General features: G+C 36.7%; 1 protein-coding gene across 1 annotated transcript in view; it reads right to left on the bottom strand.

Annotated features, from left to right (window-relative positions):
* Window positions 1-25,005, bottom strand: part of DYRK1A (dual specificity tyrosine phosphorylation regulated kinase 1A) — a 94,542-nt gene that overhangs the window by 12,970 nt on the left and 56,567 nt on the right. The window contains exons 3-6 of the mRNA XM_054836507.1: window positions 15,028-15,233; window positions 5,247-5,339; window positions 4,199-4,387; window positions 3,297-3,444 (exon numbers count right to left, since the gene is read on the bottom strand). Coding sequence (XP_054692482.1) covers window positions 3,297-3,444; window positions 4,199-4,387; window positions 5,247-5,339; window positions 15,028-15,233 — 636 coding nt within the window. The remainder of the gene's footprint in view (window positions 1-3,296; window positions 3,445-4,198; window positions 4,388-5,246; window positions 5,340-15,027; window positions 15,234-25,005) is intronic.

Genomic DNA, 25,005 nt, shown 5'->3' with positions numbered 1-25,005 from the left:
AATGTTTTAATCAATATGTAGGAAGCTGACCTGTGAGTAAGATAATAGAGTCTTACGGGTTTTTTCTAAGTCTATGGTTATTTACAGAATATTGCTGCCATGCCTAGGGTACGGGGAGGGACATTTTGCACATCTGAAGTGTTCTCAGGTGTACCTGAGTAAACCTATATTAACTAAAAAATTATTTAAAAGATAAAGAGATTTTTTTTTTCAAAATAAGCTATCATTTCCCTATTAGCAAAGGCAAGCACATTTGTGGGTAAATAAAAATATCAGAAAAAAAAGACAAGAAGTGCAAACTGTGTCTAACGCAATCTTTGTCACAATAATTGTGATATTTTTCAAGGGAAAGTTCATTTCTCTACACTCCTAAAGCTAAAACTGTATTCAAGTCCAAGAAGATTGGAAAAAGTGCACATACATCAGCATTCTCAACAGTAAACCAGATATTGCACTTTAGACTGAATTCTTTATTAGGAATTTCCCTTACATTTACGGATAAAATATTTGACTGTCAAATTAATTTAAATATGTCTTTGTATATGTAAAATATATTAAGACATTACTGCAATGTATAAACCGTGACTTCAACTGATTACTTCAATTAATAAAATTGATCAATATCCCAAAGGCATTATATTCATTTCAATCAGGCATAATCTCAATTTATGAAAGCAACCAATCCAGTCCAAATCCAATCCATTTTTTTCAGGAAATAGGTGAAAAATTCATCACATTAATCTGTTTAGAGGCAAGGAGGGTTTTCCAGTCTGTCAATCATTCAGGTTGGTTGCCACAAATGAAAGAAAATTGAAACAGGAAAAATACTTCAGCCCTCAAATAAAAAGCAACACCTTCCCCTTTGTGTCATAACAAAATCTTGAACCAGTATTAGCACAATGAGAATTCAGACTTTCAATTAAGGTCATTACTTGGTGTCCTATGGAAATTTTTTTTTTGCCATTACCGTGAGCAAGCCAGTTCTTCATGTGTCCCTTACAACTTACCTGTAACAATACCATTTGCTTCCACCCTGATGCCAGTTCCCGTAATACATCATTGTCTAGACCTTTTGTATTTTCTTATCTTTGCCACATTTCCACTATCCTCCCACCATGAAAGCACCAACACCTTTTCAGGTTCTTGTGGTCTTCCTACACTTGAATCCAGTTCCTCCCTACACCACCTGAGCTTGCTGGACCTGCCAGCTTGGAAAGAAACACCACTTATTCCAACTGATTTGTAACTACCAGCATGCTACTGGCCACCTAGTACCATTTGCAACCACCACATAAGCTCAAATAGTTTGGGTAAGAGCTGAACTTGCCACATCTTTCCTTAAGGGAAGACATGACATTTGAACATTTCTCCTCCACTCTGCCACCAATTTTCACAAAACTTCAAGAACTTAATGAATTCTTTCACTTCTGTCAGATCTGAAGGAAACCAGTCAGAAGGTTTGAAGGCACTAGAGGAGATCTGACAGAAGTGTGAACAGTTAAACTTTATGGCCTTAAAAATCAGGCTACAGTGTATTTAACCATGTTCTCCCTGAAGTCTACATTTTACAATACACAGTATATTGTAACACTTGCAATGCTTTCAGTCTTACTCAGCTATTCTCAGCATCATGTATCTCAGAGTCTACGTGAGGGTGAACTGTCCACATGTCCACAGACAACTTTTTTTTACATTAATATGCAGAATGCTTCAATTAAGTCTTGTTGCACAAGTAAGTTCATAAGCAACTCTTCCTATACTTAGAAATATCTTCCAGTGAAGTGCCTAGAGATCTGAATTTTCCATGGTCAGTTTTTGCACAGCATGCAATACAAGCTATTCATTCAAAACATTATCTATTTGGGTTTTTTGACATGCTGTCATGTTCATTAAATACTGTGTAAATAAAAGGAGAAGTCTTCAAATACACCCTAATAGATTAAGAAATCAGCTTGAAACAAGCCTAAAACCACCCGCCTAAGCAAAGGCAGCATATATTATTTCTCCACTGTTCTAAATTATCAGAACTTTTTTTCCCCTCAGCACTGCTCTCTATATAAAGCCATCCTGCCTTAACTCACAGGAGATTATATGATGTTTTAGTCTGTTTTGTTTTACCTGATGTTACAAACAGAGTCTCTAAAAATTTAAAACTCCAACAGCTTATTTGATGATGCCTATAGTGTTTTTATTTGCTGTGTATTAATCCAAAACTGGTCACGTCTTTAACATTCCTGAAACCTCTTTTTGATATAGTATGCTGTCAAGTTTAGTGTTTATGTAAGCATATTATTAATAATTTTAAGTTAAAAATACCTTAAAAACTTTCACACTGACTACATAAAATGTATTCTAAAGATAATATTCTATAAAACAAGTTAAAATGTAACTTAATACTCATCAATGTAAGTTAAAATGTAACTTAATATACATGTTAATGTATATTAACATTATTTCAAAGATTTCTAAATTATGGAAAGAAAAATTAGTAATCCAATATACATGCAAATCAGAAAAGCATAGCTGTATTTCAGCTTCTACAAAGTAAAGGATGCTTAAAACCAGTTTCATTTTCCTTAATCACTCTTTTTCATACTTCTCCATCTCTCTTTACAACATGCTGTTGCTTTCCTTCCATCGCCTTTTTGCCCAATTCTCCACTCCAGAGGATAGACAGGATTTAATAAACTTTTTACATGAGGTGACTTAATTTCATCACTATTATAAAGTTCAAGTAGCATTATTAAAAAAAAAAAAAAAAAAAACAAGGGAACAGCATTCCAATCTACTGGAACCATCAAAATTATCAGCTTTAAAATATTTTCTGAGCTATAAACGGGCAAGTCTTAACATTTACACAAGTTTTATCTCAAATTTGTTATACAGATTTTTGAGCTTTTTAAATATGCATGCTCTTATCCATAACAGTTCAGAGATAATTTAAGATATATTCAAAGTAGTGCAAGAGATGTAAACTACCACAGATTACAGCTTCTGCGGAAAATCTGGTCCATGGCAACTTCTTCAGATGTTCATATCATTAACTGGAAAAAGAAAATTCTACAAAAGATCTCAACGCTACAAAGTAACAAGTCTGTTATCCCAAATAATTTTATATATTCTTCTTCTGAACCTGGTCCTGTTGCAAAATAAATCGGAAAATTTGCACTAAGTAATTTTAGAAGTTGTATTATTCTTTTCATTTCTTTAGCACTAGAAGCATCCTACGCTATACAGCAAGATCTAAAATACTCATAATTTGATTAAATAAAAATGAAGAATAACTATTCAAATACCTATATAGTACTTCATCTCAGTGTCATGTTTGTTCATAAGCTCAAGCAGTCGCACTTCAATCTGGGCTTGGTTTAAGAAAGCCTTCTTGTTTTTTATTATTTTGATAGCCACCCACTCCTGTTCCACTCGATCATAAGCTTTTACAACCTGAAAGAGAAAAGTCAAATACATCAGTAAAATCTCTCGAGTTTTCAAAATACAGCAAAACTCAGTTCTAAACTTTCTTCACTTTCTGAATTCAAAGAAAAAATTTTTAGAACTTTTGCTCTTTCCAGTTAAATTTCTTTTCTTAAATTCCTTCTCTTACTTGATACTACAATAAAGCCACAATTGATCATGTGATGTCTATTGCAGTGATGTCACAAAACAGAACTGACACTTCACTGAGCTCCACAGATGTTTCACTACGGCAAGCATTATATCCAAATGCAATTATCAAATCATCAAAAACAATATTGTAAAACAGCTGGCAAAATCTGGGAAAAATTAACAAAAACAACAAAAGAAAAGTGCCATCCTCCTTCCAGCCTTTTTCTCAAGTCTTGGCTACAGCTACGAACAGTCAAAACAAATGTTACTAACATTCGTAATAAGTAAACCCTAGCACCAGACCATTGTTTTAATTTAAAATGCCAAGCCAAACAGCTAAAAATGTGAACTGATAGCAAAAGGCTGAGGATTTGCTCATTGCAAAATGCTTTACCAGGTCTACATCCTGGAGTATATTCAAATGCTATCTGTAGTAGCAAGAAACAGCACAAAATATGAGTGTCTTGAGGCATTCAGTATAAAAGGGTTAACAAAAAGAGTTTAATTTCAAAATGAAACAGGAATACCACTTCAAATGAAATGCATATTATGATTCACGTGAATTCTACGTTGCTCGGCTGACAGACATTACCTGTCCAAAGGATCCTTTGCCTATTAAAGAGTCAATTTCGTAACGATCCATCCACTTCTCCCCATTTTTTACAATATAGTCATAGTTATCATCATCATAGCCATCGTTGTAAACTTTTCTCTCCTTTTTGTGACTGGAATCATCTCCTTGGCCCTGCTGATGCCGCCGTTTTTTTTTTGCATAGTAAACCTAAACATGAAAAGTATATTGCTTAAGAGCACTTTTTAGAACATCAGTGCAAAAAAGAATAGAATCAGCTTTTATAGTCATCATACCTAATCCTGTGATTTTAAAATGCAACTTCTACCACTGGAAAAACAAACAATCCTCTCCTGCTATCATTCTATTTGAAGTCAAGTCATTATACCAAAGCAAAGTCTTGATGAATAATTTAAAAACTCAGAAAGCAGATCTAAATAAATGTACTAATAACACTGATCCTTAGAGTTCATAGGTGCAAAAAGAAAAGATCTATCACAGTACACTATACACACAGCAAAATTAAAAATGGTAAGTAGGCTGGAAACAAGAGTTATCAGTTGCTCTTCCCACAAGACTGGAAAAGAATTCCAAGGAAGCTGGTAATTACTGCAGAAATCCCTTCGCATTCCCTTCACTTGCCAAAGAGTTAGAAACTAACTGATGCTTTCCTATATTAATCACATAATTTTTATATTTTACATTTGCTAATAATATTTAATTAAATAACTTCAGGAAAACACTTTACTATTTTCCTTAAAAGTCCTTAGACACATTCATAAAGGTTTACAGCATGACCTAAAAGAGTGTTTCTTTACCATGCAACAGAAAAATTCAATATTTGTTTATAAAACAACAGAAAATAAACTCCAGGATAAAAAAATTCCTACGTGCTGGACAGAAAGCAGGACCATGACATAAATGATCTCAAATGAGATGTGAAAAACAGAGAGAAAGCTTGATTTTTCTTATATCTTCACAAGATTATTCATAAAAAATATACTTGATAACGAATTGTGAACAAAAACTTCACATGCATGCACATTACAAGGATAGCTGAAGCCATTACCTCATTAATATGCTTGTATGTTTTGATCAAATCTACGGAGAGTTTCCTCAACGGAGCAGTGGCTGGATCACGGAAAGTTTGGGGCATCCGCCTCTGTAATATGACCATATCATAACTTAGAAAAAACCCTAGGACTTTAATGATATAATTACTATACCAAACGGTGATATTCCTCACAAAAATGAGTTACTTCATTGCAATATTTTTTTTGTAAGCTGACATTAAAAAAAGAGAAACAAATATAGGAATCAAAATAAATTAACCATTTAGTTATTTTTTAGTATATTTAATTAATAATAATAAAAAAGGAAATAAATCCCAAGATTCCTACCTCTCCTCCCATTATGCCTAACAGGCTAAATCCCAATAAACAGTTTTTCCCTCAGTTAAAAAAACAGCTCCTTTGACAACAGAGATTCTTGCTGACATCACTCCTCTACCTCATGACTGATACATGAACTGTAACTGTATTTAATGTATAGCTGCATTAAAACCACAAATGGAAGTTAACAGTAATAACTACTGGAGAACTGTGGCAATTTGCCACATTTAAACTGTATTAAATTCCAAATAAAGATACCTCAGGTCTACCATGCTTTGCAATATCCACACCTAAATCTAAATCCTAAAGAAAATCTAAAGAAATCTAAAGCATGTATATGAACACCATTCCTACTTTCAAAGTTTTAAAACAACGTCCCTGAAAAGGTGGTTATGTTCCATGTTTGTGTTTCCTAAAACTGACTAAATTTAGAACAAAACCATCTTCAACAGCAGGCCATTTTTTATTGGTTTCTTGAAGAAACAAGACTTATGTGTGACGAAATTATTTGTGTGCCTTTCTCCTTTATGCACATATGCTATGTAAATTCTAGATCTACCAATCAACTTCTATTCCTCTTTAAGATTTGTTTGAAATCTCAGAAGATAAAGTTCCTGAAAAAATAAAGTTCCAAGAGGCAAGTTGGAGGTGAGTAGTATCCCCAGTAAAGAGAAAGCAGAAAAAAATAAGTCACAAACCATTTCATTTGGCTAAAGCTGACTACCTGCCCAGCTTAACAGCACAACTGCACCACTAGACAAGCTCTGGCAACTTCTCTGTCTCCCCAAGTGAGAGCGTCAGATGGGGAGCTGGGACAGTCAATGATGAAGTTAGCGTGACTGTCCCCTAGCCTGCCTCTCTCTATTCCCTCTCTTCCCAATGACGGAAAACCACAGGGCAAGTTTAAGCAATTCCATTGGAGAAAAGCTTGTTTCATGTATGTTAAAGCTTCTTCTACTTCATTACTTGTTATTAAGAGGGTGAGGTGACCAAGCACCACCACACTCTCATCTCCTATTATCTCATCTCATACCATCAAATATGCTCACGCTCATAACTCTCTTCACTTCCAAGTGCTTAATCTCATCTGCTGCCTCCTATTACAGCTAAACTAACAGAGCTGAGGAAAGAACATAAGCCATCAACAAAAATAATGAAACTGATTTTTATATCAGTATTGCTGAACTAATAAACTAACTGGAAAAGCCTAACTTCTCCTCTATCTTTTATAGTATTTCCTAATATTTAAACTGTATTAAATTCCAAATAAAGAGACCTGGTGGCTGTGCAAATAGCTTTTTTTTTTTTTCCTCAATGACTAAATAAATTAAAGAAAAGTCACGTTGAAGTGACCCAAAAAAGTTCACACAAACAGAAGCGATAAAGAGAGTTTGTGCTTCTGAAATTGGACCTAAACTCAGGTACCTAAGCAACTGTACCAGAAAGGTAAGCTCACGCTCTCCTCCGGTGCATGCGCAGACCACATGGAGGAAAAGAAAAAGAGCGTGTGAGCAAGAACAAGAGAGCAAGACAGAGCACGAACAAGCAAGAGAGCTAAAGAGAAAGGGGGAAAGGCAAGACACTTCAGTAAGCTTACTGTATCTGTGTGAGGCTGGGACACCCAACAGGTACAACTCTCAGTGGAGCTGAAGGCTCCTGAGAAATGGCAACTCAAAGCTTTGATGCACACCACTCCAAATACGCCCACATAACATTTTTACACTCCTGCAAGACTGCTGTCTTGTGGTCTTTTTGATTAGGGGATGTTTCTCAGAGATGATGCAATACAGTTAAACTTCCTTCAGGGAATTTTAACCCAAGTCATGCCCTAAGTGTTTGTTCCAGTCAAATCATTTTTGGATATGCCCACTACCATCAATTTCCCTTATGCAGGTGTACCAAATTAATTCCTTTATTCTTCTTTATTACAAGCACCACCACTTTGTAAACATCTGGAAAGACTGCTTTAAAGTTTCCTAAACAAACTATTTCACATTTACAAAACATTTTTGTTTCTTCCTTTCATCTGTCAAACAAATGTGAACCATTAAACAAATCACACCTAAATCTCATCTCTTTTGGTTCTCTCCCAGGGCACTATTACACAACGAAACAGCATCTTGTCCTAATCCCAACTGTCACTATTACAGACTTTTCAAATGCAAGTATTTCCTTTAAATTTCTTAATCTGATTTAAAGAGATTATTGGAACACAGGAACACTGGTAGATTTTGCTGGTAAAAGAAACGGTGCTGCGGTGCATGAATACTGGAAAGGACCACTCTCTGTCCTAGGCTGCAATGACTGGCACAGGGTGTCTGTTACGAAGGTTACAAATTTTGAGGAGAGAGTCTTAGTGTGGAAGAACTCCAAAGTTCAGATCAACTATTCAGACATAAGATTGCTCTAATTTGAAAAGGAAATTTGTAGGAGAAGTATTCATGTTTATTTTCTAATTTATAAGTCAGATTTGCTTGCTTACTTAAAAAAAATAACTCTTCTAATTTCAACTCTGAAATAAGCAGTCTGGTAAAAAAAAAAAAAAAAATCTAATTTGTTGCTGTTCCCTAATAATAAATAATGAAAATTCTGCAGGCTACTCCTATGTTGCTTGCAGCCAGTACCTTGTTTGAAAATTGTGCCTTTAATTGTGCATTTAGTCAGTCACAGATCTCTGAGGACACACTTTAACCTTCATGAACCTTTTAAACAGGTACTATTTTGCTATCCTGGGTTCATAAAGTTTTGGGTGGGACAGGAGAAAGAATTGATTTCCCCACCACCACCACCACCACGTTGCAAAAATTGTAACATTCTCTTTTTTTTCCAAGATCCTTTAGGACACTCTTCCTCCCTTCTTCCTGATGATGGAAGACTATGGAACAAAGTGGTCATTATCCATTCAATACAATAACGCTCCTAAATTCTTTATAATTGGGGTAATACTGATTTCCTTCTTGGCTTCAAAGAACACTCAACCACAAATGGGGGGGAAAAAAAGAAAAGGAAAAAAAAAAGGAAAGAAAAAGAAAAATCTTATTGCACAAACTTCAGTCTCTATCTGGTGGCCAGACAGCAACACTGCAACCTCAGATTTTCCTAAAGATAGAACACAAATCAAAAGATATGCTTCGTATTTCAAGACTGAGAGACAAGAAACTACTTTCATTACAATTATGTATGTCAGTAACTACCCATCACATTCTGACGGGTCCACACTTAGGCCTCAATGGAAACAGTACAGCTACCTTGGATGGTACCACGCTGAAAGTTGCAAGTAAGGAACTGAAATTTGATCTTGTTACCTATTAACCAACTCACATGACAGTGCTGGGAAGCAACCTGTAACTAGTCTAAAGAAAGAACCACCAAATAAAACACAAAAAAGGGCAACCAAAAGCCCCACTTATGTGTACTCAACACACTCAAGACAAACCATGTTTTAAGGAAACTATGACTTTTAACTCAGGTATGTTATTTTAATGAGCATAATCTTTGAGGTTTAATGAATGAAGGAACAGACAACATATTTCTCTCGCTTTGGACATATGCTTTGTTATCTAAAAAACAGATGGCACTGTTCCTTACTAAATTCATTTTATTTTTATTATGGGAAATTCTGAGCAGGTATATATAATCTGTTAATGGAATGCTTTAATTCAGGGTTTTTTTTAAAAGAAAGATCCATCACCATCCACATTCATTTAAAAAAAAAAAAGAAAAAAGATAAATTCTGCTTGTATATAGTGCTTGTTCCATTTTACTAAAGGAATAAATGATGAAGATTTTATATTATAAGGGTAACTTTTAGCAAGCATTCAAATTGTGATGACCCATTTAATAGACTCTCATATTAAAGAACTGAATGGGCCAGTCTCATCTCCTATGCCACTCGCTATTCAAAACCCTTCTTGCATCACAATAACATAGGATAGAAAGTCAATGCTAATCCCGTGGTGGGTAGCCACACAATAGGTGGTGTCCCCAGTGGGTGAACAAAACTGATGTTTAATTGCTGGAACCATAAGCCACAGTAACACTTCTCCATAATATACAGCAAACTTTTTAGAAAAATGACCAAAGAGAAAAAAGCATATGTGGTAGAAAACAAAACAAGAAAAATCCAAGACTGTTCTTCAAACTGTACTGAAACCCCGAACTGTATGCAGGTAGGGACAGAATTTCAGTCCAATTACTTTAATCACTGACTTGTGTTCTCTGAGTATGTCCCTACTATTCTGGCTTCCTTCCCCACATAAATAAGGTTGCTGAATAAAAGTAATAGTAAGAAACAGATAAGTTTAAAGTTAAATAAATAAAACCAGCAAGGAAAAAAGGGTCATCTGTCAAGATTTTATCCTGCCTGATTCAGCCTAACTACTTAAAAAAAAAAGAAAAAAGCAAGCTGTGGGAAGCAGGAGGAATAAGAGAAAGGGAATGAAAACCCCACTCTGAAATTCTTGCTGCCAGAGTATAAGCATATTTTTCTAAAAAGCATTTGAGATAGACAGAAAGTGAGATAAATGCTTTTACTGAAATGAATTGCATGCTCACATTCACAATAGGGTCTGGCAATGTCTGACCATCACTAATAATAATGCTGCTGATTAGGTAGCTGAAGTAACTGAACTAAGGATTTGCTACTGCTTGCTCGAACACATTAACTTTGCAATGATCCAGTTGTAATCAACAAAATCTCTGCCCAACATCTGGTCAGTAAAACCTAGAATTTTACAGGTGGTAAGTGATCTTAGATACATATGGAGAGAAAGATGTTTAGCAGTCAGCCTGACCTTTGAATTCCAGGTGCTTTGTGAAAGCTAAACTATTGGAATTTGTTACCAAAATCTGCCCAGGAATGTCACCTCAACTTCTTTATCAGGTAAATCAATTTTCTGATCTTTTGTACTTAATTGAAGAAAGTTTCAGGCAATCTGAGTATCCATGATGAAGACAAACATTAGCACAGTACAAAAGAAATGCTTGTTTGAAGTTGTGAAAACTTTTCAGCTCTTATCTTATATTCACATCAGGCTATGTTGAACTCTCAAGATGCAACCAGTTGAAACTGGAAAAAGAAATATGACTGTTACTGCTAAAGGAGAAAGGTCCCACAGATCTCAACTTTTCTATTGATGGTAGGCCACATGCTCTTACTGCTTTCCTGAAGTTGGCTCAGGCACTTGTCAGAGAGGTAAGACCACACATCATGACCCCATCCTGCCAGCAGGCCCCGGCACTTGGTGAATCACAGATTCAAAGCTTTACAATCCAGCAGTTTTCGGGAAACAAAAGCCTTAAGCCTAACTACTGAAGGGAAAAAAAAAAAAAAAAAAAAAAAGAAAAAAGGACAGAGCTGGAAGTTTTTAACTGTAATTTAAAGCCTCACAAATAAGTGAAAAACAAAACAATTTGGTTGGCTTTGAAGTATCTTCCTGTTGTTTGTTCCTTGCCAATGATGAGTAAGTTTTGGCCACCACAGCCATAAAGCAATAGGTGCAAGAGAAGATTATGTAAATATTTTAAGGATAATGTATAATATAAATACATATAATTTATATAACTTTAATATAAATTGTCATTACTGCTTCCTAATCTTTAAGACGCAACTGCAAATGATTCATAAAATACCAGAATATGGTCGGCAAGCCATTACAAATCGAAAAACAAGCAGGACAGAGCAGGAATAAAAACAATAAATTAACATTCAAGGCCTAGCTTCCCCATTATTTGGTTATGAATGAAGATCATTACAGGAACTTGGACAAGACAATACTCCTCTAAAAAAGGAGTCAGTCAGTAAAAAGAAAGACACAAAAATAACCTGAAAAAAAAAAAAGATAATAAGGCAGATCATCTTTGCATTTATCAAAATGACATCATTTACAGAAAATGCCGTTGTTCTACATGCTAAAACTTAACAGCTACTCTTGGCAACTGACAAGCAGTGTCCTTATGCATCTTGCTGCAGCTTGAAGAAATTTACTTTCAGAGAGGAACTACTTGATATCTATTTTTCCTATAAAACTTCAGCATCCCAAAAGCTGAGACTTCATCCGAGGTTTTATTTTCAGCAAGTCAATTTTGGCTGGATTTGGACCAAATACTCTGTTTACAAAGTTCAGCAAGTGTAGCAATCAAGAAAGTAACCTTTGAAACACCTGTATTCTCGATTCCCTCAATGAAAGATTCACTCAAAGATACACTAAGCTGCTCCACAAATTACCAAAGAGAAGCGAGTTGATTGAAAGGACGGACCATTTCAGAGAGGAGGGGGCAGCCCTTCCCAGCACCAGGCAGTTCGCCGTGCAGCGAAGCCGGCAATGCAGTGAGGGGCTTTGGCCAGCAGATGGGGGCTGGAGCTCGGGAAAGAATTTTGCCTGCCAGTCCCGGCACAACCACCGCCGGCCCTGGGAGATTCCCGCTTCCTTGCCCCATCTGGCTACTGAATCAACAAGGTAAAGGAGGACTCTCAGGAGCAAAGGGGCTGGCAGCTTGCTACTAACCCACTGTTGGACGTTTGCACCCAAATGGGCTACTCTGAGGCTGTTGAAACCGGTAGCATCAAGGCTGACCCAATGGTTTAGGCTGCTGACAACTGCTGTTGCATTAGGAGATTCTGGGAAACTGAAGCTCAGAGACCTAACTTCTCATCTGTTTGACTGGATGAGAGACATTGCATTAATAGGATCTACCCCTTTAAGAATTACACTTCCTGTATCTGCCAAAAATCACCTTTTTCTTCCTCCTATTTTTTATGGCTATTAGACCAATCTGTCAAGCTTTCTGCCCAAGTTAAAAACATGATCATCTTAACAGTATATACTTGAAAACAGAGAAGTATGTCACCTTATGTGACTGAAGAGAGTTTGCCATTACTAATAGGTTAGTCTGGTGTTATAAGCTTTAATAACAGACAAGCATATAACAACAGAAGGAACTAGTGGTGGGATTCCAGCAGAGAAATGAAACAACCACACAAGGACGGTTCAGAAAATGCAAGAGTTTTTCAGAATTGACATATAGAGGACAAAGCTGCTTTTATCAAGGACAGAGAGAAACAAGTTGCAGCATATTCAAGACAATACCTTGAATAAAAAGGATTCCTGTAGAAATGTCATAAAGAAAGAATCAGTAAGATGTATGTATCTTTCAGACATGAAAACCTAGCTGGTATGCAGATAACATCTGGAGCAAGAGGCAAGATGGTAGTCCACAGCAATGGATAAATTTAAGACAGCACAGAGTGTTCAATGACAGAGGGTCATCATGGCTTTTATAAGAAGAAAAAAGAGTAAGAATTATGTTCTAATCAAGATGAACTGGAGCTGACAAAAGGGCTACTGAAAGAAAAAGAACAAGAATTTTTTTTTTGCACAGAGATAAGGTCTAGAGCAGATGATCTGACTCATCAGCATAAAGATGTTAGCTGGATTTGGTTTTGCAGGTAAGATTAACCCAAAGTGCAGTGCAAAGGCAAAAAGCCATTGAGACTCCCCAACAGAGGCTCCTATAGAACCTCTATACCAACCTGGAGTCTGGCGAGGAGAACTCTTTATGGGACTTGATGGGAGAGAACTCAAAGGAGGAAAAAGTCATGAAAGGCACATAGTCAGAAGACTTCAAAAAGCTGTCCACCACCAAAGTCAAGGGCGCTGAATGCAGCTCACAAAGGATAAAGAAGGAACAATTCTGAGCTGCTTAGGCAGAGGACTATCAAGACTTTGGCAATACAATTATAGTAAAATAGAAAGACAGAAGCTACAATGCAGAAAAAACAAGGTGGAAGTGGAAAAATAAAAACATTGATTCTAAAACAATGTTAGTGGTGCAAAGACAGCTTAATTGCCATGATCGAGGTGGCCAGCTAATCATTTCTTCATATGGATAACTTATCAGAACCAACCATAGCTTTTTCCTCTACGTTTCATCCTCATCTCAAGTGGGCTGCATTCTCTGGTCAACAATTCTTGGCTATTCTCCGAAAGCTATTCTTCAGATTTCTATTATTCAGCTACCATTTTAAAGCCATTGTGACCACAAACAGCAACGGATGGTGATACATCCTAAAGTTCCTTTATTTTGCTTTTTGGTTTGAAAACATGAACAACTAAGCACTAATGTACACTAAAGCTCACAAATGTGATGTCAGATTGTAACGCTTAGATAAGTACACTGAAAGATTTAAGGAACACAGCAACTTTTCTTAATTGGCAGACTGATTCACTAACCTCATTGTGGAGGTTGTGGGGGACCTTTAACTTGAAAAAAGGCACATAAACAACCTTTGTAGATTTCTCAAGCTAAATATTGTTATATATGAGCAGATTTACTCTTCCTGTTGAGTGGCTCTCATGAAAGTAAAAATATCCTTTGCCAGCTCCATTCACTTTGCCATTCTTCACAGAGCCCTAGTCATTAGATATCTCCAAATCCTAGTAGCAAATATCCTGGCACCTAGTTTGATCATTCTCATCCTCTTTAATCCTTCCCTCTTTCTGCCTTCCTACAGAGCAATACTAACAGAGCACCTCTTGATGGTACTGTAGATTTTTCTACCAAAGCCATTTTGAACACAAGGACAAACCAGAATCTGGTAGCAGCAAGACTTCACTCTCCATACTCTTTAAGTGGAATGTGCCTCATCAGCCTGCACCAAATTTTGAAGCTCTTACAGACTTCTGGATTTTAAGCTTTGAAACCTATCTGCATTCACATCTCCACAACCGAGCTGTGCCATTTTTAAGAAAGCAACAGAATTCTCTCTTACACAGGGCAATACTAGCTCTTGTGGCTAGCAACCTAGCACTATTAGTTAGCAAGCTACTTCAGCAGTTCTAGCAACTCAAAAGCAGTAAGGAAGAAACACTAATCTTGACAGCTCAAAAGCATCCATAATCATCATAATCACTGAGTTCATTTTACCTCCTTGCAATAGTAAGTAGTAAATTAGTAGTAGTAAAACCCCAATGATAGCATAGCTTTAGATTTTGCTTTTTTTTTTTAATAAAAACCATATCTTCCTTAATAAAATGTGTCTTTTGTCCAAGCCTCTCTATTCCAAATACACTAACCAGTGACTCTGGATAAGAACACTGTACATTATAACAAGTAATAAAGCAATCACATTCTAACATCAAACAGCCCTAAAAACCCCCAAACTATTATTAAACTCTCTTTCCAACTCTCCACTTGGACAATCTTTCTCCCCTCTCATCTCAAAAATGTTAGAAGTAGAATAATCACAATAAATATGCACCAGATGTTTAAAAAGAACTTCCAGAAACTTATTCGTCCACCCATCCTTGAAGAGTCCGGAGTTAATTAGTAAAAAAACCAAACCAAACCAAAACAAACCCACCCACAAAAACATATGCCCTGATCTTGTAATTTATGGGTGTATAACATATTTAGAGAAAGAATTATTACATCTAAAATTACTTTTTTGTTATCACTTACCTGGTTTGTTAATGTTAGAGGCTGGTGAATCTGGTCAGCATATGATAAGGCAGAAACCTGTTGGTCATTTATGTTCTGCTGCCGACGATCACTGTACTGCTGATGCGAATGGGACATCTGTCCAGCCATCTGAAGGCCAGCAGCATGGAATGAAAACGATGGTGCAAGCCGAACAGATGAAGGTTTGCATGCTGAAGTCTCTCCTCCTGCAAAGACAATGTGAGTTTTTGATGCAGTTAATGGCTTGAAAATATTTACCTCAGCCTCCATCTCCTAGCTGACAGAGCTTATGAACACTAATAGTTTCACCATTTTAACATACACAAGAGTTTTCATACACAATGAACTTAGAAATCATCCTCATTGTGAACATCACCTTGGTGAAGTGCTTCTTCCCATTTCATTGTGACAAATTATTCATTAATAGTTTACTCCTATTCCTTAACATCCCTTTTCTAACACCTTCACCTATGTGTCATAACTCAGTCAGAATTTGACAGGGGTTATTTTCAAAGATATGAGTTTGGTGTATGGATTCCATGAAAGTCAGAAAAACACAAAAGTTCTGCCTTTCAAGATTGCTCATAGTAACTTTCTGGACTGACTGTACCAAAAGAAAAGCGAGTGCCCAGTCTCAGCAGCTCATCTTCCCTGGCCTCAATGTTTAAGCCTTCCTACAAACTGCTTAGCTCACTACCCTACATTTTTAACTTCCACCCTTTTTCCAGCGCACACTGCACTTCAGCTCGGCTTCCTGACTCCTACTGCTGAGTTTCATCAAGCTACATGTACCAAGCACTGTAACATGAATTAATTCGACTTGGGAAGATGAAATCAGACTTCCAGAAGCAACTGCAAAGCAAGAGACGAACTAAACACTTGGTGTCAAGTTGCAGGAGAATGGCAAACTGTATGGCCAAAGTACTAGATTCTGTAAGATCCTGGAAAATGCCAGATTCCACAGGCACAGAATCTGCCTCTAACTGGGACAGATCCCGCACCTCTCAACTCTAGTTTCAGACATTCATCAGATGGCATTTAATTGGTTCATAGTCTACTTGAATCTTCACTGTCCTCTAGCAGTGGAGGACAGATTAAAGTACAATTGGGTTTTCTCTGCTTGCTAATGAAAGTTTAGCATGTTCCACATTTAACATCCATCCTTTTGCTGACTATGCCAGCAACAGGAAATTCTCTAAACGGATGCCATGTTGGCACAACATAAGAGACAGAGCAGGATGGGACAAGCAGTCAGGTGCACTGAAGCCCACATTGCCACTGAAGGAATAATGTGGAATCAGAAGCTGAAATCTGGAAGCAAAATTATTGGTAATGATTAAGTTTAGAAGCAAGATGTGAAATAGTCAAGCACCTTCACCTGCAAGGGAAATCCCCATTTCCTTTACTATCAAAACCTTGCAAGAGAATATAATCAGTAGAAAACAGTAGATGAACACCACCCATCAATTTGACTTTCTTAAAAATAACTGACTGTTCATTTCGCCACCTATTCTAAGTTAAAAAAAATAAAATATTGAAAATGATACTGCATCATTGCCTCAGCACCTGGCAGGGCAGTAGAAAAACTGGTATGTAATCAAACACCATTTTACATTAAGATGATTTTAGAAAAATATATTCAATAAAAAGTCAAAATAATATTCAAACACCTATAAATAAGAAAGCCTGTATACAGTATAATCACTATTACTTTAAAAGGGGTGAAGTAAAATTGTACAGTGATACTGTACAATTGACAGACCACTGGTATATTTCTCCATTGTTACAATTCAGTACTACTGAAAGACTGACAGAACAAATTACTCCAGAAAATGAACTGGTTGCCCACAAGCACCCTCATACCCTCATATTTTCACAATATTTCATTAAGTCTTCAAACATTTCACTTAAAAAAAAAAAAACCCAAACAAACAAAAAAAACCTCTTCCCCCCCAAAAAAACCCCAAAACCCTTCATGAAATAACTATGACATACAAAACCTCCTTTTTTATGTGTATTATGGTGCCCCTGGTAACATGATAAAGTATCAAGATGACCTTACAAATGAAAATAAAAAAAAGAAATTACTGACCTAAAACCATCATAAGCGAAGTCAACTTAACATTGCACAGAAAATTACTCTAACTCTTCTGTAAAACATCCATTAAGAACTACTTTGTGATTTTTAACACAAATACAGATCCTAGGAAGCTCTGAAAGTGAAACTGTCAAGATACATTTCAAGATACACTGAAAATATTAGTTAAATATCTGAGTGTAAACTTTTTCAAATACTTGCGTCTTTTTCTGCTTTCATTCCAAGTAACATCTTATGTTCATCTGTGAATTGGGCAATTGTGAATTGTTGCCTTCTTTTCTAAATTTAGAATTATATATTATGAACTTCACAAGTTCACATTTAAATACAGTAGGAAAATATGTGCAAAGATTCTAATGCATCAGCTGATCTCTCTCAAAGATATCATAGTTCCTTTATATACTAATGCATCTGTCACTCAGATCATGTACAAACTGTATATATTTTTTTTCCTCACTAGTGTATTTTCTTAATATCTAAACTCCATTTTTACTAGAGAATCAGAGTTAATCTTCCATCTATACAACTTGGTTAATTTAGTATATGTTTACTTTTCAAGATATACTGAACACTCCTGTAAGAATGGGTGAACACATGTAGGACATTATTCAGTATGTCTACTTTCTGCTCTTCTAATTTATGCTGATTTTCTGCTTAACCTGAATAAAATAATCTCACTTAGCAACAAGTCATCAAGGTGACTGAATTTAAAGTCAAAACAATATTTAAATCAGATAGTAAAAAACCCACTATTAATTCTAAATTGTAGAGTCAATTACTTTAAAAGTTTTATTTCTTGTATTTTTTTTTACCCCAGGCCACAGTTTCCCAATAGCACACTAGATATCTAGCTATTAGATAACTTAATAAAAACAAATTTTATTTTTTAAAAATTCTGCACTTACATGTGTCCCTAAAAAAGCAAAAAGCTCACATATATACACACAAACATTCCAGTAGCATGGAGTTCTCATTTACAATTTGACTTCATAGTATGTTCTGACACTGACTCTAAAGGGCACAACAAATGTGAGGATAAACTGAATAATGCACCACACACACTTTTTAAAAATAAAAAAAAAAAAAAAAAGGAAAAAAAAGAAGAAAGGTAGGAAAGGATTAGAAGTATAATTATCCCACAAAAGAACAGTTGTAATACTGATGCTTCACTTCAGCTTTAAACTTTTGACCCTTGCACGCCCTTTCTCTCCTGGGTCCATTAGCAGGACAATGAGGCTGTAGCCTTCCTGGTCTTCCAAACTGAGGAAGGTCAGTTGGACCAACTCAGTTAATTCAACAGCAACACCCCAGTAAAAAGAGCTTCATAATTTATAACAAGGTGACTGTACTGCGGAATCACAAAGGAAGTTTCTCTCAGAACCACAGTTTGACAAATAACTTATTTTATTCATTCAATTTAATTTTTTTTTGAAGATTCAATGTTTGTGATTAACAAGCATTTCCCTATTTGCTTGGAGGTAAGTCATACACAACCTATGATGTCAACATACATGACTAAAAATTGTATCTAATGAGAAACTTTTTATAAACCAGTGTTCTTTGATAGAAATGTAAACAGAGCAGCACTGAATCTCAGAAAAAGGGACATTATTAAACACAAGAGCCTGACCCGAAGCTTGTTACAAGCAGACAGATGGAAATTGGCTACTTCACACAGCATGTTCTTATACCAAACAGAAAGGCATTTTAACAGTTGCTGTGAAGATGGTGGTATCTACCCATAACCATGTTAGCAATAAGCAAGAACTACCTGGGTCAAAAGATCACTAGCCAAGTAATTTTCACCTTTATGATTTCTTACTGTCACTGAAACGGAGACACACGAGTTCATAGGCTTCTCTTGCTGAAAGCACTCTTAGCTAGCAACAAAAACAAGTAATGTTCAGGATACGGTCCCTGATGAAATACCTGCCCTTGCCACATTTCAGACTTTGTTCCATGATACCTGCAATCCCACCCCAGTACAACTAATCCCAAGAGAACACTCATAACTTACTATTATGAGCCAAGAAACACCTAATGACATGTTAGGAAGAAATGAGGAGAGAAAGAAGAATTGGCTAGAATAGCAATCTTGACGTCCTTTAGTTTTAGGCCGAGGAATCAGTCAGCTATAGAAAGAGGAACATTTGTGTACAGCCATTAATTGAGGTTCACAAAACCCCGGTGGCTGAAGCTCATTTGGAGAGCTCTAGACATTCAAAAAAGTATGTGATCTACTGACCACCATGGGAGTACTAAAATCCACAGGAGCTTATTACCAACCCACATCCATAACTTCTACAGGATAGAAGTACCTAAGGAACAAGGTCTAGTCAATCATCAATATTCCTTTCTAACCACTCTAAGTTCAAGTGACTACATGTTGTGAAGCACCTTGGGAAGAAAACAAAGTGACAAAAAACAAAAAGTATGCCAAGATCTCCATGCATGAAGCACATTAAGGGAAGATATTACAGATTGGCAGTGGGTAGAATAATCTTACGAATTGGCCTTACCTAATGTGTTAGTTCAGGGAATGGCAAAAATATATACAGTTTTATGTATGTTTACAGTTTAAGTTTTTACAGCTTAAACCCAACATTTACTTGCCTGTGGTGAGATTAAATCAGAACTTGTCATAAAGAAGGTCCAGCTACAGAAGGCATCCCTTATTTCAGCCTGGAGAGCATATGTCCCTTTTCTCCTACAGTCATGAATGTAACGGCTCTTTTGAATTGAAGCTGTTCAGAACACACTATTTCATTAGTGACATTCTATACACCATAATATAAGCAAAACATCAATGATAACAATAGTAACTTCTTGATTTTTGTAAATTTACTGTCTCTGGAAAGTAACAAGTGAGGAAGAAGTAAGCATTAATAAATTGGTACACTACTGTATGAGTAAACCACTGTAACTATAACAGGAAGAAAATGTTTAAAAGGGGACCAATAGCATAAATGTGATGATAGAGAAAACTTAAATTATAACCTCAAAAGAGGTTCATAACTCATAACTATCTGACAATACAGATACTGCAAAAATAGATTTAGCTTTCATATGGAAGGTAGGGTTTATTTCTTTAAAGCATCATCTTAACACAGTGGAAGAGTAAAAGTTCAGGAATATATTTATTTGATGAGGATGGGAAATATTTCCCTCATTCAAAATCGGTTTGTTTAAAATTACTTTTCCAAGTATCAAAGAAATTAGTAACTCAAAGTAGAAAAATACTTGAGGTGGTAGTTGTGTTGAACATTCTATAAATGAACTACAGTTGGTTTAATATAGGAAATTTTTTGGTACAATTTTGCATAGGTATTTTTAAAACTCAATGCAGTTTCAAAATTCAATTTCCTACCTCATCCATTTTAGATTCTGTTATTCCCATTTTGACATCAGTCTACATAACTCATTTAAACACTACCTTCTCCCACAAAAAGTATCAAAAGGTAACCAAGTGATGCAATGCATTGCTGGCCTTCTCCTTTCAACATAAAGCAAGGCACAAATATTCACCAATTGACTGTAAAGAGTTGGAGGTGACAGTGTGCTGCCCCAAGAGTGGATCACTGTTTCTGAGAAAAACCTGTGTATTGCTGTCATTTAAATTTGGTATCTAAGAATATGAAAATTTCCGCTGAAGTTTTCCTTACAGCTGGGCCATTGTAAAGTTTATTCTCTGGACAAGACTGGCAACTAATAAAACTGGAAGCCATGCTACAGCCTTTCCCATAGTCACTGACTGAGCACTGGCACAGCTTGCCCAAGGACGCTGTGGATAACACATCCTGGGAGACACTCAAAACCCAACTGGGCACAGGCCTGGGCAACCAGCTCAAGGTGGCCCTGCTTGAGCAGGGGGAAGTTGGACCAGGGGACCTGCAGAAGTCCCTTCCAGCCTCAAGGGTTCTGTGATTCTGTGTGACGCATGTCAGCACAAAGTGAGAGGATTTCGCTCTTTGAATCAAGGAGTTGTTAGATCAGCTCCTCTGTCATGTGGGACAGCATCTGAAAATCCTCACAGCAATTAAATAATTTCTTTGCATTTCTGTCACCCAATTCATTAAATATATACTCTGCTTCTCAATCTACGTATGTGACTCTCTTTGTCCCTCTGTCACAGTTCTACCAAAGTATTCTATTGAGGTATACTCATAGTGAAGGATAAAAAAGGAGACAAACTCAGATATTAAAGTCATTAGAACATTAAAAGAAGTGACATTTCCTTAATATTTTCATACCTACTTACCTCACAATTAAAAATTAAAACCAAAAAAGAACCATTGTAACACTTCTGACCCTGTGAGTTATAGAAGCTTGCCTTCAAGACTGACAAAAGCATCTTCCAGTGCAGCAGCTGATCTTGATTTCATGACACAAGGAGATAGAGAGCTCTCTGCTTGATAACATAACCTTTGCCACAGCCTTAAAAATACTTCACTGTCTATTTACTGTTGTGCAAGATGAAGCAGCTAAAAGCAGAGAAACTCACAGCAGCGTTCTATTTCATACTTTTAAAAGTTCAAATGTAGTCATTCCCCATGTTTGAGAACTTGCCACTAACCTGCTATCTGGGTAACTGATTTCTCTTAAAATTTTAACAACTTCATAGTCCCTTCTGTACCTAAGTCCTCTGCATCTGGCTTCCAGGCAGCGATTACTACTTCCACAGAATGCTTTGGCTGTTTCCTAATAACGTCACTGTCCCCATCTCCCCACCTCTTTGTTCAACTCAGCTCAAAGAAGAGGCAGAATTTCTTATCAGATCCATAAATTAAAGACCAGTAAAGTATGGCACAATAGCATTTAACTGGCAGAAATAATACAGAACTAAATTGGAATCAGTGGTAATATTCCTTGGGGGTTTATCCTGGACTGTGGGATCATCTCATTTTGAAGTATGAAACTCTCTCCTCTGCACAACTCATCTTCTTTCACTCTCTTGGCATTACTAGTACTTTTCCTGTTCTTCAACATTTTCCCTATAATGACCATTGCTTTGACCCTAAATGTTTTGAGCTTCCTTTCACCTCCTCTCCTTCCTGCCCCATCCTCCCTTTCCTCATTCTATCTCTGCTATCTATTAGCTGGGTCATTCAGTAACATGCAGAGGAGATCCACCTCAGTGATATGCTTGCAGCTAAGAACCTGCCAGAAAACATGACCAGAGAATAAAAGTGTGAACTGCGTCATTCACCACAATGGGTATTCTCACTTCCACACTTGAAGTTCAACTGCTTGTGGGCCTACACCACAGACCAAGTATGGTAGTTCTTAGTACTGCATATCACTGCTTCAGACTTCCAATCTTTTTATTTCCAATCCCTGCTATGCCACCACAGATGAAGGTACCCGCCTTCTGGTTGTTTTTTTTTTTTTCCCCCCTCTTTTCAAATTAGTCAATGTGAAAGCAGCCAAATGTATCCTCAAAGAAAATCCTGTGTTAGCTGAGGAACTGTATGGGCCTCTTCCTTCACAGAAGATCCACATTTTTTTGCAAAGTTCATCATTTCGCAGAGTTCTGGTCAACCTTGTTTTTCAAAATCCATGCTTGGAAAAGTTCTCAGTACCACTGAGTGTTATGATACCTCAGCTATTACATTGAGTATACCACTAAGAAACGAGTCTGGGAAGGTAAGAAGACTGATCTCTGCGTTGCTTTAATACCCAACCACCTCTGCACTGTATTAGCACATCCTACAACAGATAGTGAGCAATTAGCAAGAGAGACAAACACTCATATCTTGAGAACTCTCTGATCAAATAAATCCACATTTAAGACAAGTTAGACCTACTCCAGTTCTGCCTAAACATAATAAATGTCAAGCACTTGGGATTTTAGAGTTTAGAACAATCATCTTTTAAGCAATGAGCAAATGCCAACCTGAACTCTCAGTGAACTACTGCTCTACTGAAACACTGCTTTGCCTATTGTACTCATACACTGCATGTAAAGTGGCTGCATGAGAATGTGAAGGTACATGGACTTCACCCAGCTTGCTCTAGAATGACGAAAGCTGAGAGAACACAGGGAACAAAGGGAAATTACCTGCAGCGGCTACTGTAGAACAAACAACTCCGTTATAAATATCCCACACTAGTTCCTCCTCTAGAGGAACTATGTTATTGTGGAGGAATTATATCATTAAGAATGGCTACTTCAGAAGCTCTTCTACAATAACTATTCAGTCGACTTCCCTATACAGAAATGCCAAACTACTTTCTCTCAAAGTAAAGTTAAGCCCTAAACTTAGAAACAACCACCTCTCACGTCCTGTTCACTAGGTCAATACATCCAGCCCACAGAATCCTCCTGCTTGTGCTCCTTTCTAATGGACAGAGCTGCAGAAAAAACAAAGTGCTTAGGAGATGACATAAAATTACATAAAATTATGGAGATAATGGATATGCTTAGGAGATGACATAAAATTACATAAAATTACTTCTGGGCGCCATCTTTTCCAACAGTCTGCAGACCTTTGACGTGACTTGCCTGTCACATGTCTGGTCATATGGCAGAGCCAAGGGTAGGCTTCATTAGCTGTTCTGATACTGTTCTGCCTGTCTTGGCTATCCTCTCCCCTAGATGAGCTGCAGCAGGAGGTGGACTCTGGACAGGACTTGCATGCATGCGCTTTACTGCTGTTGTGCAGTAAGGCCTGTACTTAGGGGACACTAGTCCCCTCTGCTGTAGAAATATGGTGGCTAAGACCTGTGACAGGGAGAGGCTGTGGTGTGTATCCCTCCCTAGCCACTTCAGAAATCTGGTACCAGAAAGACTAAACACCGCTGCTCACTATAATCCTCCCACAACAAGAGAAGGAAATTCATAAAACTCATGAGCAATTTATGATTTAATCCACTGGCAACACTGTATAAATCTGTATTTCATTAACATATAAATATTACTTTGAGTATACTCTGGAGACTCTTAGAACTAAGAAAATTTTGTGAAAGTGAAACTTTTTTTTTTTTTTAAAAAATAAATGAAGCCCAAGATTGCCAAAATTCTCAGCTAAAACCTACAGGAAACACAAGTATTCTAACTTTCAAAGTCAAAATCTTGAGCTCTGCGAGAACTCTGCTTTCACATTTCTATTCTTGAGAAGCAAGCCGCCTAAGACTACGTCTGAAGAAAACCTACAATCCCACAAGTAAACAGTAAGAACTCAACCTATGCACAGGCCTCCAACAGAGACCAGAAGCCTCTACCTAGGTATACACTGGACCAAAAGAACATGAAAATTGAAGAGTACTGTGCACAGAGAAGTTAGGAAACACCAGAATACTTCCACAGTTTTAATTTAGTGCCTCTGTGTAAATAACTTATGATACTATTTAGTTACATGAATACCCTATTTATTTTAAGGGACAGAATGGAAGTAGCGCTCACTGAATAGGTTGCCATACAATAGATCTTTTTATTTTCATTGTATTTAAAATATATATATTCTATAGAGTAGTCATTGTTTTTGTATCCATGTATTTCACAAACAACAATTTCCTTCTGCAATATTCTTACAAGACTGGATTTTATCCCGTTCTGCAGAAAAACAGGGAGGCACAGGTTAAACACAAAAGGGTTCCATGGTTTTAAATTTCTAATTCTGTATATACAGAATTTGGAAGACTTTACAAAGACAAGGAACACATACTAGTAGGTAAATCTCTGTTTTACAGACCTCCACAGAGGAGCAGCTTTACAGGTTAGGTTTCAAGAATTTGGGAAAAGTAAACCAAAGGAAAGAGGTCTGAAATGGATGGTCATTTCTGCTTGCAAACAAAACCAAACAAGAAAGGGTCCTTGATTTATGTTGGACTAAGGACTGAAAAGTAACATAGTTCTTTGAAGCAATGGGGCACTAACATAG

Source organism: Grus americana, chromosome 1 (assembly GCF_028858705.1).
Source record: "Grus americana isolate bGruAme1 chromosome 1, bGruAme1.mat, whole genome shotgun sequence".
NCBI classification, from domain to species: domain Eukaryota; kingdom Metazoa; phylum Chordata; class Aves; order Gruiformes; family Gruidae; genus Grus; species Grus americana.
This window is presented reverse-complemented; position numbering and strand designations above follow the sequence as displayed.